This window comes from Phaethon aethereus (assembly GCF_964289735.1).
Source record: "Phaethon aethereus genome assembly, chromosome: 16".
NCBI lineage: Eukaryota > Metazoa > Chordata > Aves > Phaethontiformes > Phaethontidae > Phaethon > Phaethon aethereus.
The window spans coordinates 11,327,904-11,340,850 of record NC_138592.1 but is presented as its reverse complement, the minus strand read 5'-3'; the positions used below and the strand labels follow the sequence as shown (position 1 = coordinate 11,340,850).

The 12,947-nt window shown below is 55.5% G+C and overlaps 1 protein-coding gene across 1 annotated transcript; it reads right to left on the bottom strand.

Moving 5' to 3' along the window:
- Window positions 1-6,716: 6,716 nt before the first annotated feature.
- PIGT (phosphatidylinositol glycan anchor biosynthesis class T) lies at window positions 6,717-11,888 on the bottom strand (the record flags this gene model as incomplete). The annotated part of the gene is made up of 12 exons (XM_082007034.1): window positions 6,717-6,969; window positions 7,105-7,188; window positions 7,325-7,490; window positions 8,021-8,221; window positions 8,326-8,491; window positions 8,791-8,888; window positions 8,977-9,064; window positions 9,325-9,411; window positions 9,559-9,659; window positions 10,162-10,289; window positions 11,127-11,304; window positions 11,711-11,888. The coding sequence occupies 12 exons, from the start codon at window positions 11,886-11,888 to the stop codon at window positions 6,717-6,719; spliced, it is 1,728 nt and encodes a 575-aa protein (XP_081863160.1).
- Between the last annotated feature and the right edge of the window lie 1,059 nt (window positions 11,889-12,947).

Here is a 12,947-nt window from a genome sequence, read left to right as displayed (position 1 = left end):
TGGATTCTCAAGCAAGGTGAAGCTTGCAAATGAGAAATTCCTACCTTGTTTTCTTTAGCTTAGATCATGAAGAGGGGACAAAGATTACCACGTCCCAGAGCAAATAAGAACCTGTCACCCAGCAGTACTTCTACCAGCTCCCTGTTTCACAACCACATCCTGCTTTTCCTCAACCAGTTGCTCTTGTTCTCCCCGGCCTGACTCATCTCTTTCCTTAGCCAGCCTGGTGTCCTGCTATCCTCAAGACTGCTCTCGTGCTCCTACTTAAGTCATCTGACTTGGCAGCCACTCATGTTTACCAGATGGCTCCTTTTCATTGTACCACCACTGCCTCCTCTTGCTCCTCCACAGCTTAGAGCCACCTGAACTTGCTTCAGACCCCACAGCAGCAGAGCGCAGGCGATGCTCCTGCTGCTCTCCCCGCAGTCAGCGCTTGCCAGCTTGCCCTAATCTGTGTGCACTGCCGGAGTCTCCTCCCTGCCAGTTCCTGCAAGCAGAGGAGCAGCCTGGGGAGGTTCCCTGCGCAACTCTTTAGTAAGCAAACACCAACACTTTTCCACATGCTTATTAATCGGCTTCTGTCATGTTCACAGCCCTTCCTTCTGTCATCTTCCCTCCCAAGACCATTCAAAACCAGCAGGTCCTACTGGCACATATTTGTGGGGGGGATTTTCAAATTCCAGTGCGAGGGTAGCAGCACACCTTTCCCAGCCAGAAACAAAACTTTAATTATGACAAGTCAAAAGTGAGTAGCACAGTGCGAGTCTGTAATGCTTTGCAATGGATCAGTCACATTTTAGTATAAACCCATCTGAGGAGCTAGCAAACTGTTCCTTGATATTCTTGATAACTGCTAATTCAGCAATTAAGAGGCTGAGAGGTGTCCCTACACCCCAGGTTTTATACATCAGTATGCCAACACCAAGTCTGTACCTTTCTCAAGGATGTCTTAATTCCTTAACAGTCCATTTACCCTGACAAGAGGAGAATAATCAGCCAGCTTTCACTAAGCACTTAAAAGGTAAGCTTGTTCAGACCTTACTAAGGCAGCTATTAAGCCAGTACTGTCCGCAAGGAACTTCCCCAGCAGATGCTACAGAAACAGTCACCCAGACTGGTAGCCAAAAGGTCCGCAATAAAAGTGCGAGTAACCTTTTTATTGGGGTTGGTAGTGCCAATCTCCCCCTTTCCCAGAAGCTGAAGTTTCTGCTTGGGAATGAAAAGCTACATTGTCTAGATAAAAATCTCTTAAGTTACATAGTGCACATAAACTTAGAGTAAGCCTCAGGCACTTGCACTGAGTTTCTTACCTATAAGGCTCACCTGTAGGACAGTTTGCTTAAAATTGTTTCAGTCAAAAATCCTGTCACAGCCATTAACTTGAACACTTGATGTCTGTGGGCAGTGCTTCATGCTGCTAGCATGTGCTCAAAACCAACTCTCAAAGACCACGTAGCATACAAAACAGCTGCTAAAAATACACAATATCGAAAGCATTGGGGGGGGAAAAAAGAGGTGAAAGGGCTATCAAGTGACGCGCTTGAGGACTTCAGCTAAGAAAAGCAACAGCAGACCAGCCTTCTAGATGCCAGCCCTCTCTCTTAAAAAACCCAAGAACTATAACTATTCAAACTTTAAGACCTATTTGCAGTATCACAGTTTAACTTCTTCAGGGTTTTTTTTTTTTGGCCTTGCTGCTATTTTTTTTTTTTTTTTAAAACTTTATCTGCTGCTATGGCTCAGCTGGAAAAAGTGAGTCTTCAATTTTTGGCAAAGGCCTTACCCCAGTCTTTGGTAAGTTCATTCCTTGAACACTTGACATAGACTCAGAAATGCTGCAATTGGAAACAGTTTCCAAAAGAGCAGCAAATCCTTGACTGACCAGCCTCAGGGTTATGAAGTGTTCTGATTTCTCAAGCTAGAGGCAAGCCAAAGCAACTATCACTTCATGAAAAGCAGCTCTCTGTTGAGCCACTCTTTTCACCACTTCTATAGCTGCTCTCTGAGCTTCACTACTGACTTGGGAATTGATTAGCCTGTATCCAGAGGTAGTGCAGTGCACTCACAGCACCACGGCCAACAAACCTCCACCTGTGAGCAGGAAAGCAGCAGTATGATCTGTGTTTCTCTGCACAGTAAATCACAGGAGCAGAACCTTAAGTCAGCCAGCCCTGTGGCTGGAAGAGATGTCAACATTAACAGTTGTCATCATCTGAAGTATTGCTACTTTCATTTGTACCAATTTATCAATTCCCAGTGGTCCTCGTTCCTGCCCCCTGTCTTTGTTTAACTACCAAAGATCATGAATTCCAGGCCCCTTCCAAGTTCCCTAAAAAACCTAATTATTTGTAGTTTTAATTTGGATCTCTTCTCTCCTTTTTGCCTTTGACAGGCTTCAGAAGTCTGAATACAGCCCAGTAAGGACCAATTTTCTGTGTCTCAGGTAGAGAGGGGCAAAAATGCAGTATTGGTAAGGGGTTCTGGGCAGTTATGACATACAGGTTGGAAAGACAAAAGTTATTCCACTATGACAGTATTTGCATCATCAGTCATAATGTTTCAGTGCAGGGGTAAGGAAGTATAGGAGAGTCCAGTATGTTACAGACTGCATTTAAGAGCTTCCTTTTTCATCTTCTCTTGCACTTGCGTGTTTGGGATGTAACTAACAACGTTCATACCACAGAAAGGCCTGTAAACTCGCTTTGCAACTGGCTCAAAGCATCTGCAGGGAGGGTGCCTGGCCGGGCACAGCAGTGCTGCGGAGTGCCGTGTTCTCCGATGGACAAAAGGATGTCCGAGAGTTGTCTTGCTCTGGGGAGAAACGGGCCTGGCTTTGCTTTTGGAAGGTGCTAGAGTGAACTGCGAGATGTGCCTGGCTGAGAACAGAGGTAGCGATGGGAGGGAGAGGAGTCTTGGGAGGAGCACGCCGTGTTGTTATTCCCATGTTAGGTTGTCAATAATCTCAGCGTGCTCACGGGAGGCTGAAACCGGCTCTATTATGGCCCAGGCACGCCTGGCTGCGAGAGAGCAGCTCTCCCGCCGCCACCGCGCAGGGAGACCCCGCGTGCACTTCCTCCCGGTCCCCAAAGTTGCCGAATTGTCACTTGCGGCGGCCTCCGCTTGCCCGCTGACACCGCGAACGCCGCGCCGAGGCCGGGCGGAGTGCGGATCGTTTCCGGGGCGGGGGGGGTTCCTCCTCATCCCTCGCCGCCGGCCCGGAGACAGGCTGGGCCCCGGCGCGCCCCCACCCGCTCCCCTCCGCCCCCCGCGGCCCGTACTCACGGCGCTGTGCCGCCGCCTCACGCCGCCATCCCGAGGCCGCCTCCGCCGCGGGCCCGTCCGCGCCGCGCCCTGAGGAGGGAAGGGAGAGGCCGCTCTTGGAGCCGGCCGCGCCGCCCGGGGGACGCCCCCCGCCCGCCGCCTGCACGCCCCGACAGGGCGCCGCCGTCCCACCAGGACCCCGCCGCGGCTGCCCGCCGCCCGCCTGGCCCGGGCCCGGGCCCGGGCCGGCCCGGCCCCGCCGCACAGCGGCTCCGCCGCGGGCCCGCGCTCCGGCGGCGGCGACCGGGAGAGGGGGGCAGCGGCGGGTGTGTGTGTGCGCGCTCCTCAGGCAGCGCCGCGGGCAGCCCTGCGGGAAGGGCGGCAGTGCGCCTGCGCGGCGGCGGGAGGGCGGCAGTGCGCGTGCGGGGGGGGCGGGGTGTGCCAGGCAGCGCGGGATACGCGCCTCGCCGGGCGGGGTTTTTTTTTTTTTTAATGTTATCTTGCTTTTAAAGAAACTATATGTACTTATAAATATTTTTAATTTAAAGTACCGTTTCCACGCTTCTCTGCACCGCGTGGCGTGCTGCTTTGCCGGCTTGTTTTGCATGGCATTGCAGGGGGGTTGCGTGCAGGTGGCATGCTTTGCGCGCGGCTTGCGCGCTGCAGCGTGCTTCTGGCACGCTTTGCTGCATGGCGCGCTGTTCACGTAGATTTTTGCATGCTCTTCGCATGCTGCTTTGCACTGTGTGGCATGCTGTTTGCCTGCTTTCTTGCATGTTGCAGAGCACTGCATTTTTGCGTGCCGCTTGCATGGCTGCAGGGTGGCCTGCTTTTTGCATGCTTTCTCACGTGTGGTTGCATGCTGTTTGCATGCTTTTCTTTGCATGCAGTTGGCATGTGTCCTTGCACACCATTGCACAATCTTCACGCGCTCACAGTGTTTGCACTGCATGGCATGCTGAGCCCATGCTTTCTTGCATTCCATTGCATTCCTATTTTTAGGCTTGCTTGCATGCTGCTTCCTTGTCATGCATGGCAGTGCACTCTTGTTGCTGACTTAGCCCCATCCAGCCCCAAGTTTTCCATGCTGCAGTGGGGTGGGCACCTGCACCCTTCCTGGTGCTATGTCTCAAAGAGAGGTACAGCAGACACAGCTCTGTGGCCTCTCCCCTCCAATTTGTGATGCCGCTTGCTGGCAGCGCTCGGGCTGAGCGTCGCGGGGCCGGGCCGCTGCGAGCACTTCAGCTCCAGCCCTTCTCTCTGCAGACGCCCAGCAGCAGGTTACCAAGCACAGTCCAGCCGGGCTCCTGAGGAGGCCATGCCAGAAAAATAAATATTCCTGGGAAAAAGACCCCAAACACTAAGATTTTGGGTTTTCCCAGCTGTGGTTGCAGGGCTGCCCATGTTTCCCGCAGGGTTTTCTGCTTGGCTGGCCTGTGCGCTTGATGTCTGTGATAAGACCGACTCACTCGATGGCCCGGCGGGTGTGGATCCAGCCCAGGATGGTTTCGATCCTGCGCTGCCGTTATTCCGGGCTGACCTCTTTACGGGCTGTTTAAATTCCTGGTTTATGGCACTGCATGGGAAGGGCCCTGAAGCCTTTGGCTGATGCCAGCTCTGGCCCCCTTTGCCCATGGCAGCTCCCAGCTGGCCCCAGCATAGGCTGCCCTCATCATCCTCAGCACGGGGAACTTTTTCTTGCGGAAATGATGGCCATGTTTGCAGCAGTGCTGTGCTTCTGGCACTGTTTTTGGCTGGTTTGGCTTGCGGTGCCAGCTGCATCCAGGGGTGCTGGCCTCGGCGCTCGGGGGGCTTTGCGGGATCCCACGCAGCTTCACTCGGGAAGCTGGACTGGGGAGAGCTTGGCCGCTCTGAGCTGTTCTGGCATGTGCTGATGGTTGCAGTCTGCGAGATTTATCCTGGACCCAACCTGAAATAACTTGAGGTCTCCCAACTCCTTTTGCAAACTGCAACGTGGACCCTCATGCCCGAGACTCCTGGCCATGTCCCCCTGCCCCTGCGCTGCCATGGGAACTGTGTGGTCACTCGCGTTTCCTTTGGTTGTAGTTTTGGCTTTCTATAAAGAAATTCCATTTTGCACCCGAAGCCTGGCTGGCGGAGCTGTAGCAGCAGTCCTGTGGCTGGAAGCAGCGTGAGCTCCCAGCCCCTTCTCAGCAAGCAGCGCGGTGTTTCAGCAGCTCTGCAGGCTGCATGGGGCCATCCAGTGGAGCAGGTCCGTAAGGAGCTGCAGAGAGAAGGGCACCTCTGGTAGGGAACGGAAAGGTAATCCTGGGCCAGCCAGAACAGACTCTTCTGTGCAGGACAGGAGGTGACGGGGTTTTTATGGTCTTTCTGTTCAAGTGAAAGCTTTTAAAGGACCTCTGGCTGTGCTTTGCTTTGATTCTGGGGAATATTTCTTCTACTGATTTCCTTTTTCCTTGTGCTTTGTTAAGCTGCTTGTAGGCAGTTGTCCATTCCTATCACAAAAACCCCATCCGAGATGCAGAGGACGTACCCCTGACAACAGCACTGTCAGAGGCCGAGCAGCACCAGCAGCGTCCTCTCGCTGCTCTGTGTGAACTGCAGCAAAGCCGTACCTTGTCCTCTATGAAAATAACCGAAGAGCATGGTGGTGGTGCCGGTGTTCCTGCGTTCCCAGCCCAAGGGAGAGCTGAGGCTGGCGCCCACCAGCAGAGCCCGGCTGGCTGCAGCTCCGTGCTTGGTGTCTGCTGAGCCCAGAGGCTCTCCGAAGCTTTGGGTGCAGGGGAGCCATCAGGCAGATGTGTAGAAATGATACCAGGGAGGCAGAGGAGGATCTTGTGCTGCAGCAGAGAAGTTTCAAAATGCTGCAAATGCAAGCTGGGAGCAAGAAAAGCTTTTTTTTGAGAAAGAAAATAAACCCTTGATATGGCTGGGGTATGCCCAAACCCTTGGTATGCCCCAAAATTAATTTGCAAACTAGCTCAAACGTGGTGAAGTGTGGCAGGAGGGCACTGTGAAATGTGGCAGTTGTGGAAGGTGAGATGGTAGAGCAGATGAACTCATCTCTTCACTGCACGTCACATCCCTTCCCAGCTGACTCAGATAGCGTGCTGGAGGCTTAGCAGCTCACAGAGTCTTACAGGGTCAACTCTGCCTGTGGGGTTGAGAAAGTAAAACCAAGCAGGAGCAGCACAAACGTACAAAACAGGTCAAGTTTACTTCCAGCATCATTCCCAGCACGTAAGTTACCCCTCTCACAAACAGATGTCTTACACCTTTCCCAGTCCCGTAGCAGTGCAGTTCAGTAGTCAATGGGCTTAGAGCCATGTCTCATCCTAATGACAGAAGCGATCTCTCAGCTGGTTGGATCCCAAAGAGAGATCCAGGCTGCAAAATGAAGTGGGCTGCTTCCAGCAAAGACAAGAGGTCTCCCCACAGAGCCCCGCAGCCAGCGCCGGCTGCCCTGGTTTCTTTCACAGCGGGGGCACCCCCCTGAATTTGCGGATGATGTTGGCCAGCCGCTTGGCCAGCCCACCCCGGCTCGGCTCTTCAACGTGAAACGTTCTGGTCAGCAGGTTGTAGAAGGAGCCATAGCACACTGCCACCACAGTGCAGGTCAAGCAGATGACATTATAGGGCATGCTGAAGTCTGGCGTCGGCAAGTTCACCAGCAGCGGCTCCGTGTACAACCGCACAAAATAGCTGGAGCCATCAGAGGAGGGAAACCTGGAGAGCAGAAGCAGGAAAGGGAGCGTCAGCCCGCACAGGACCGCTGCTTCATGCTCACCAGGCAAGATTACAGCAGCCAGCAGCCCGCAGGCGCTGCGGTATGGCCCCGCTCCCCAGCACAGGCACACTCACAGCGAGGTGAAGAGAGGGCTCTGCTCCACATCCACGTCCTTCATCGCAATGACGCTGGGCACCAGGGCACTAAGCACAGATGAACTAAGGAGACAAAGGACATGCTAGTGTCAGTCCTGCCAGCAAAGAGACAGCAAGAGTTCTTCCCGTCCTCAGAGACCTGGGCAGCAAGTCCTACATGAGGCCCAGAAAAGGACAAGGAGCTGAGGTATGCTGTTACCTGACGTAAAAGCCGTGATTGGGGTCAGGCGTGTACTCCGTCCACTTCAGTAAGGCCCTCTCAAACTGGATTGTGATCTTGGTGACAGAGTTGGCTGGCAGCTGGATCAGCATTTCCAAGAGGTGAGGCCGTCTCCGGTCCTGGGCTGGCTGGTAGTGGATGTAACCTAACGCCAAAGAGACATGTCAGTGGCACCGGGGGGACCTTGTCCAATCTCACATTGCCTGGACATCTCACACAAGGTGGGTGCTCCTGCTTCCACTGTCCTGGGAGAAGTTTTCTGAGCAAGTGAAGATGCACAGGTAGCAAAAAGCATGCATTAAAGCTAAATGTGGCTGGTCTTTAGAGCTGATGACCCATGGAAGTCAGGTGTTCATAAAGAAAGGTATAAATGCAAAATAAGACCCAGTCATTAGTTTGAAATTGAGCCTCCTTTACTACAAAAATCAATTCACTTTGGTTTAGACTCTTGCTGGATTATGAAACACTGTCCCTGTGCTTCTTATAAAACAGACTTAATAGTCTCATCTGCTGTTAAGCTGAACTGAAGGCTAGGAAAACATCCTAACATGTTTTGTTTCTCAGTCCAGTTTTCCAGTGATCACTGGGGCCCAAGGGAGGGACTAAACCATCTCTGGAATGAGCCACTTGTGCCAGGGGAATTGGATGGCATTTCTCCTGGAAGGGTTTACTTACTTGGCTTGTTTTCCCTCCCCTTCGTGATGATAGTCAGAGTGTGCACGTAGAGTCGCAGATACCACGGCACAGTCTCCAGCAGGATCACGGGGAAGGCCCGATACGGATGAGTGTTGTAGATGAGAGTGCTGATCTCTCCGGTCTGCAGCCCGTATCCACTCACATAGCGCTGAGCATGGAGTACGGGTGTGGGCAGTTCCGCTGCAAAAGAGAAAAGGACACTGGAATGGGGGGCCATGCCAGGTGATTTTTAGGCCTGGAGCTCTGACCAGCGGTGCAGGTGGAGTGAAGTTCTGGTCACTCACAGCTGTCTTGGGGCCGCTTCCACTTCAGCTGCACATTGAGGCTGCGAGAGGTATTGAAGAGCGAGGGGCTCATCAGGTCATAGACGGCATAGGTTCTTTTGTCTCCCTGGACAACAGCTTCGTGTACAGATGCTGGTGGGGGGGTCACTTCCAGTAACTCCTTTTCCTGAGAAAGAAAATGGACCATGAAAGGAAAAGTGCCCCTTGGAGAAACTGGCAGCACTGGGCAAAGTCCGTCCAGCTGGCCCTGAGCTTTCCCACCCAACAGCCAGCCCAGTGCTCTTACTAACACCACCATGCTCATCCCTGCAGCCCTCAGAGGAAGGAAACCACCTCCCTCCGTTAGCCCCAGAGGGCTCCTGGGGGGCCTGGCCATGCAGGGGGTGGGGGCAAGGATGTTTCAGAGCCACATGAAGTGGCTGAACTTGAGGGAGCAGGGGGTGTTCTCTGGTCCGTGAGCATTACCTTGTTCTTAGGGGAGATGTCAACATAGACTTTGCTCTGTGATGCCAGAGGACACGCGTCAGTAAGTGTGCGAGAGAACATCTTAAAGAGGGACCAGTCTGCAGGAAGCAAAGGCAGCGGCAGGCAGAATGAAGTGCCACAGGCTGGGGGCACTTAAGGACCACAGTGTGCTGCCACTGAGCTTACCTTTCTTTCCTTGGCCACTGGAAAATGTGTCAAAGACCACAGTGAGGGTCTGTCTGAGCTCCCAGGACACAGCCAGGCAGGAGGCATCCTGGACAAGAGAGAGACAGGTGGCTCTGGTCACACCTTCTGGAGCGGCAGGACACCAGGATGGAGCTGGAACTCCACCAGGACTGCAAGAATCCCATTGGGACGCAGGTGAGACCAGAGAAGCAGGACGACAGCTGTGTGACACAGCGAGCGGGGGAGCTGGGCAAACCAGTGTGTCACCTTGCAGTGTCACAAGAGGGCTTTGGATTGTCTCTTGGGACAATCTTGTTAAAGGAGGGGACCCCTGAGCCTCACGCTTACCCTGCAGACAGGACGGATGTGCACTGCCTGTGAGTGGTAGCTGCTGTGGAACAAGCGCTCGGCCTTCAGCAGCACAGCAAGCCCAGCCTGCAGGGAGAAAAGGAGAAACTCAGCCCCAGGTCTCCCACTGAGAGAAAAGCCCTGCTGAGGCTTCCCAGTGCACACTCCCAGACTGCTGTCGGGAACCCAGCTCCACTAGGAATGTCCCAAGGAGGCAGCAGGACTTGCCATTACCTTTGAGCCACATGGGAGCAGCTTCTTCCAAGGCGTGAGGTTCTCTGTGCAGACAACCTCCCGGGGCAGGACGGCGTATCGCAGGAGATGGTGATCTGTCCCTGGGCAGGGAGGTGGAGGGTCAACAGGCTGGTACTGCTACAGGTGCGAGAGCAGAAGCAGACCTGTTCCATGCCCCAGTGTACCCCACAGACCACCACGCACTCAATATGCCCGAAATGCCACAAGCTTAATCAAGAATAGATCCCGCTCTGTTCAGAGTGATTTGGAAAGAATAGGTAAAGGTATATTCTAGCAGATTTTTTCCATGAGTGCCTTAAATTCTCTAGTCCTCACTGTTTTGTAAAATATTTTTCAGAGAGACAGAGGGCCTGAGAGCATCTGCCATGAACTGCTTGTGTTTCCTCTGTTCAAATCCAAGCCTCATTTGTAGGGAGAGGAAATGGTTCCAGCAGGAGGTTAAGAGGCCCCGTTGTACACACTCAGACCCAGAGTCCTTGCAGGAGCTGTCCCTGGACTCCCTGCAGTGGCCCAGGGCAGAACTAAAGCTAGAAACAAGAGTGAGAGGGCAGAGCCGGGCAGCCAAGCGCAGGCAAGGCTCACCATTGGCTAAGCCCAAGGGTTTGAAGGATGCTGTTGGAGTGACTGTGTTGGTCGAGTCAATGAAGTTGAGAGAAGCACAGAATATTCCCGAGAGGATGTTACTCAGTTCTTTCCAGGCTTTGTCAACACTGTGTGAGAAAAGATACCAGGCATTACTCAGCAGGCTTGAATCTTCAGAACAACAAGCATTAAGTCAGTAACATTCAATATATACATCGGGACGACCACGCTGGCTTTCAGAAGCTAGAAGCAGGCAGAGGCTGCTGGTCATGCACGCTCCAGCTCTCTTCATATTTTACTCTACACATGAGATCTGGTGGACATTCACCACAAGGGCAGTCCCTGGGCTCGCAGGGCTTCACGCAGCTGGGAACCCTGTGGTGGGTGCAACTGGTGTGTGAGGAGAGGCTGGGGGAGCAGGGAGCATGCGGGAGGTGACGTGCAGTGTATGGGGAAGGTCTCACAACACCTAAAGCAACACCTTGGTGCAGCTCTGAAGGCTGACCTGACCAGCAGACCCAGAATGGGCCACTCACAGGGAGGAGGGAGCTGTGTGAGTCCACACAGAGCTGCTGCGGCTCAAACAGGGGCTGTGTGCTAAGGGAGATGGTGCCAGGAATTGGACGGGAGTCAAAGGAAGTGAGTCACAGATGAGAGGTCAAGATATAACCCTGTCCTATTAGTACAGTGAGGGGTTTGTCATCACAGAGCCCATAAGGAAATTACTTGTTCCTTTAGTGAACAAGGCATTTCCCTCAGCACCACGACCTGCCCCGCACATTGAGCAAGGCTACGTTCTGCTTCTCCTTAGAGCTGCTCCTGAGGTTACAGGCTCTTTATTCCAGTGTTTTCCAACCCAGGAGGTCCCCACACACATCGTGCCTCATGTGAGAAGGGCAGTGGCTCCCAGGAGCGGTGGCCGCAGAGGGAACCCAGAGGGACAGACCTGTGTGCGGGGTACCTACTCAGTGACGGTGGGCTGGAACCAGACCCAGAGCTCGGCGCCGGCGGGTGCCTGGAGTGGCGGCTGCCCCCAGGCCCGGGTGCGCCAGAAGCCCTGGGTGAGGGCGAGGTGGAGCTCCCGCACACCCAGCGCTGCCACCAGCTGCCCCAGCGCCTTCGGGAAGAGCCTGTAGTGAGAGACTGCGGGCAGCGTTAGCCCCTGGCCTGCCCATCTCATCCACCCGGCCCCTTCCCCTGACGTCACACCAGGGCCTGGCTACACCTGACATCATTCCCTGGTGCTGCCCCTGCTCGTGTTGTCACACGCAGCCCGCCTACATCACTGCACCGAGCCCACCTCGTGCTGATGTCACCGCAACTCTCAGCCCCCCCCATAGCCTCGCTCTGCCCTATTCCTGTTCACGGCGGCAACCTCAGCCCGCCTCTTACGTCACTCCCCGCTGACGTCATCCCCTAATGCCGTAACGTCACCACCCCAACGCAAGCCATCGCGCCGTCAGCCCGCGAAAGAGCTCCACCCCCTGCCCCACCCCTTGCGCCGTGACCCAACCAATAGCGGCGCGTCCTGTCCCCGGTCGCGCCCTACCGGCGCCCCGCTGCAGGTCGGCGTCCCATCGCGTCCGGAACTGGAAGGTGGCGGCCACGTCGCCGTCGGGCAGCGGGCTCAGCAGCAGCTCCTCCCGCAGCGCGTCGCGCCGCGGCCGCCCCGCACCCGCCCGCCCGGGCCCCGCCGCCAGCAGCAGCAGTAGCGCCGCGGCCAGCATCCCGCCGTCCCCGCCCCTCCGCCGACTTCCGCTTCCGGCCGCCCGGCCAATGGCGGCTGCTTCCGGGGTCGCCATGGAGACGCGGTGCCGCAGCCGCGGCCTGGCCTCGTCGTCGCCCTCCCGGTGAGGGCTCGGCGCCGTGGGGGGTCTGCCTCCCGTACAGGCCGGGGAGCTGCTGCACGGGGTAAACCCGGAGCCTGCCCCGGCCCGGCGGGGGGAAGCGCCTGCTGGCTGCGCCCGGCCGAGGGAAAGCAGCCGGCAGCGGCTGACCCCAGCCTAGGAGCGAGGGCGCCCGTTTTGTATGGTGCTCCCCGGGGGCTCCCTCCCCGGCTTTTAAAACTGGAGACGCTCTTGTGCGGCCTGAGCGTGGGTGGTTTGCTGCAAGGCTTTGGTGTGCACCAGGACTCCGCGAGGACCGTGCCCATCGCCGGGGTGACTTTTCAGCTCTTGCTGTTGTCTGCTTTCCCTTGCTCCTTGACGTCCCCTTTCTGGAGGGCTGCGTCTATCTCCGGGCACAGAGCCATCCGAAAGCACCCTGCTTCCACCGGCTGCCAGCCTGGCCAGCCTGGGGCCAACCCAGGAGGAAGCAAACTGCTGCCACAGCAAGGCAGCACTGGGCGTGGGGGTCCGATGGAGCTCACAATGCCTCCCGCTCTGGTCATTCCTGGACAACTGGATGTCTCCAGCTGGTCTCATGAAGGGTTGGCTGACGCAGCAGGGAGTGCAGCAAGGTCTAAACACCCCCTGGGAAGCAGCTGGGATGAGGAGCGTTCCCTGGCTCATGTCGCTTATCTCCCAGGCTGCTTTCCTTGTGTGGGTGACTACGGTTGTGATGACGAAGCCCAAGCAAGGCCAGCGCTTTCCTGGCCTGCAGCCACTGATAGAGGCAGCAGGGCTCTGGCCAGCTTTGTGCCTGACTCCTCTTGACCTGTCCTGCAGGGAGCAAGCATAGCGGGCTGCAAAGTGGCTTCATTTTGATGGCTCTTCCTTCGCTCCTCTAAAGCAGCCACCAGCCAGGGCCACTGCCATCATGCTGTGCTGGGGTAGCAGTGGCTGCTG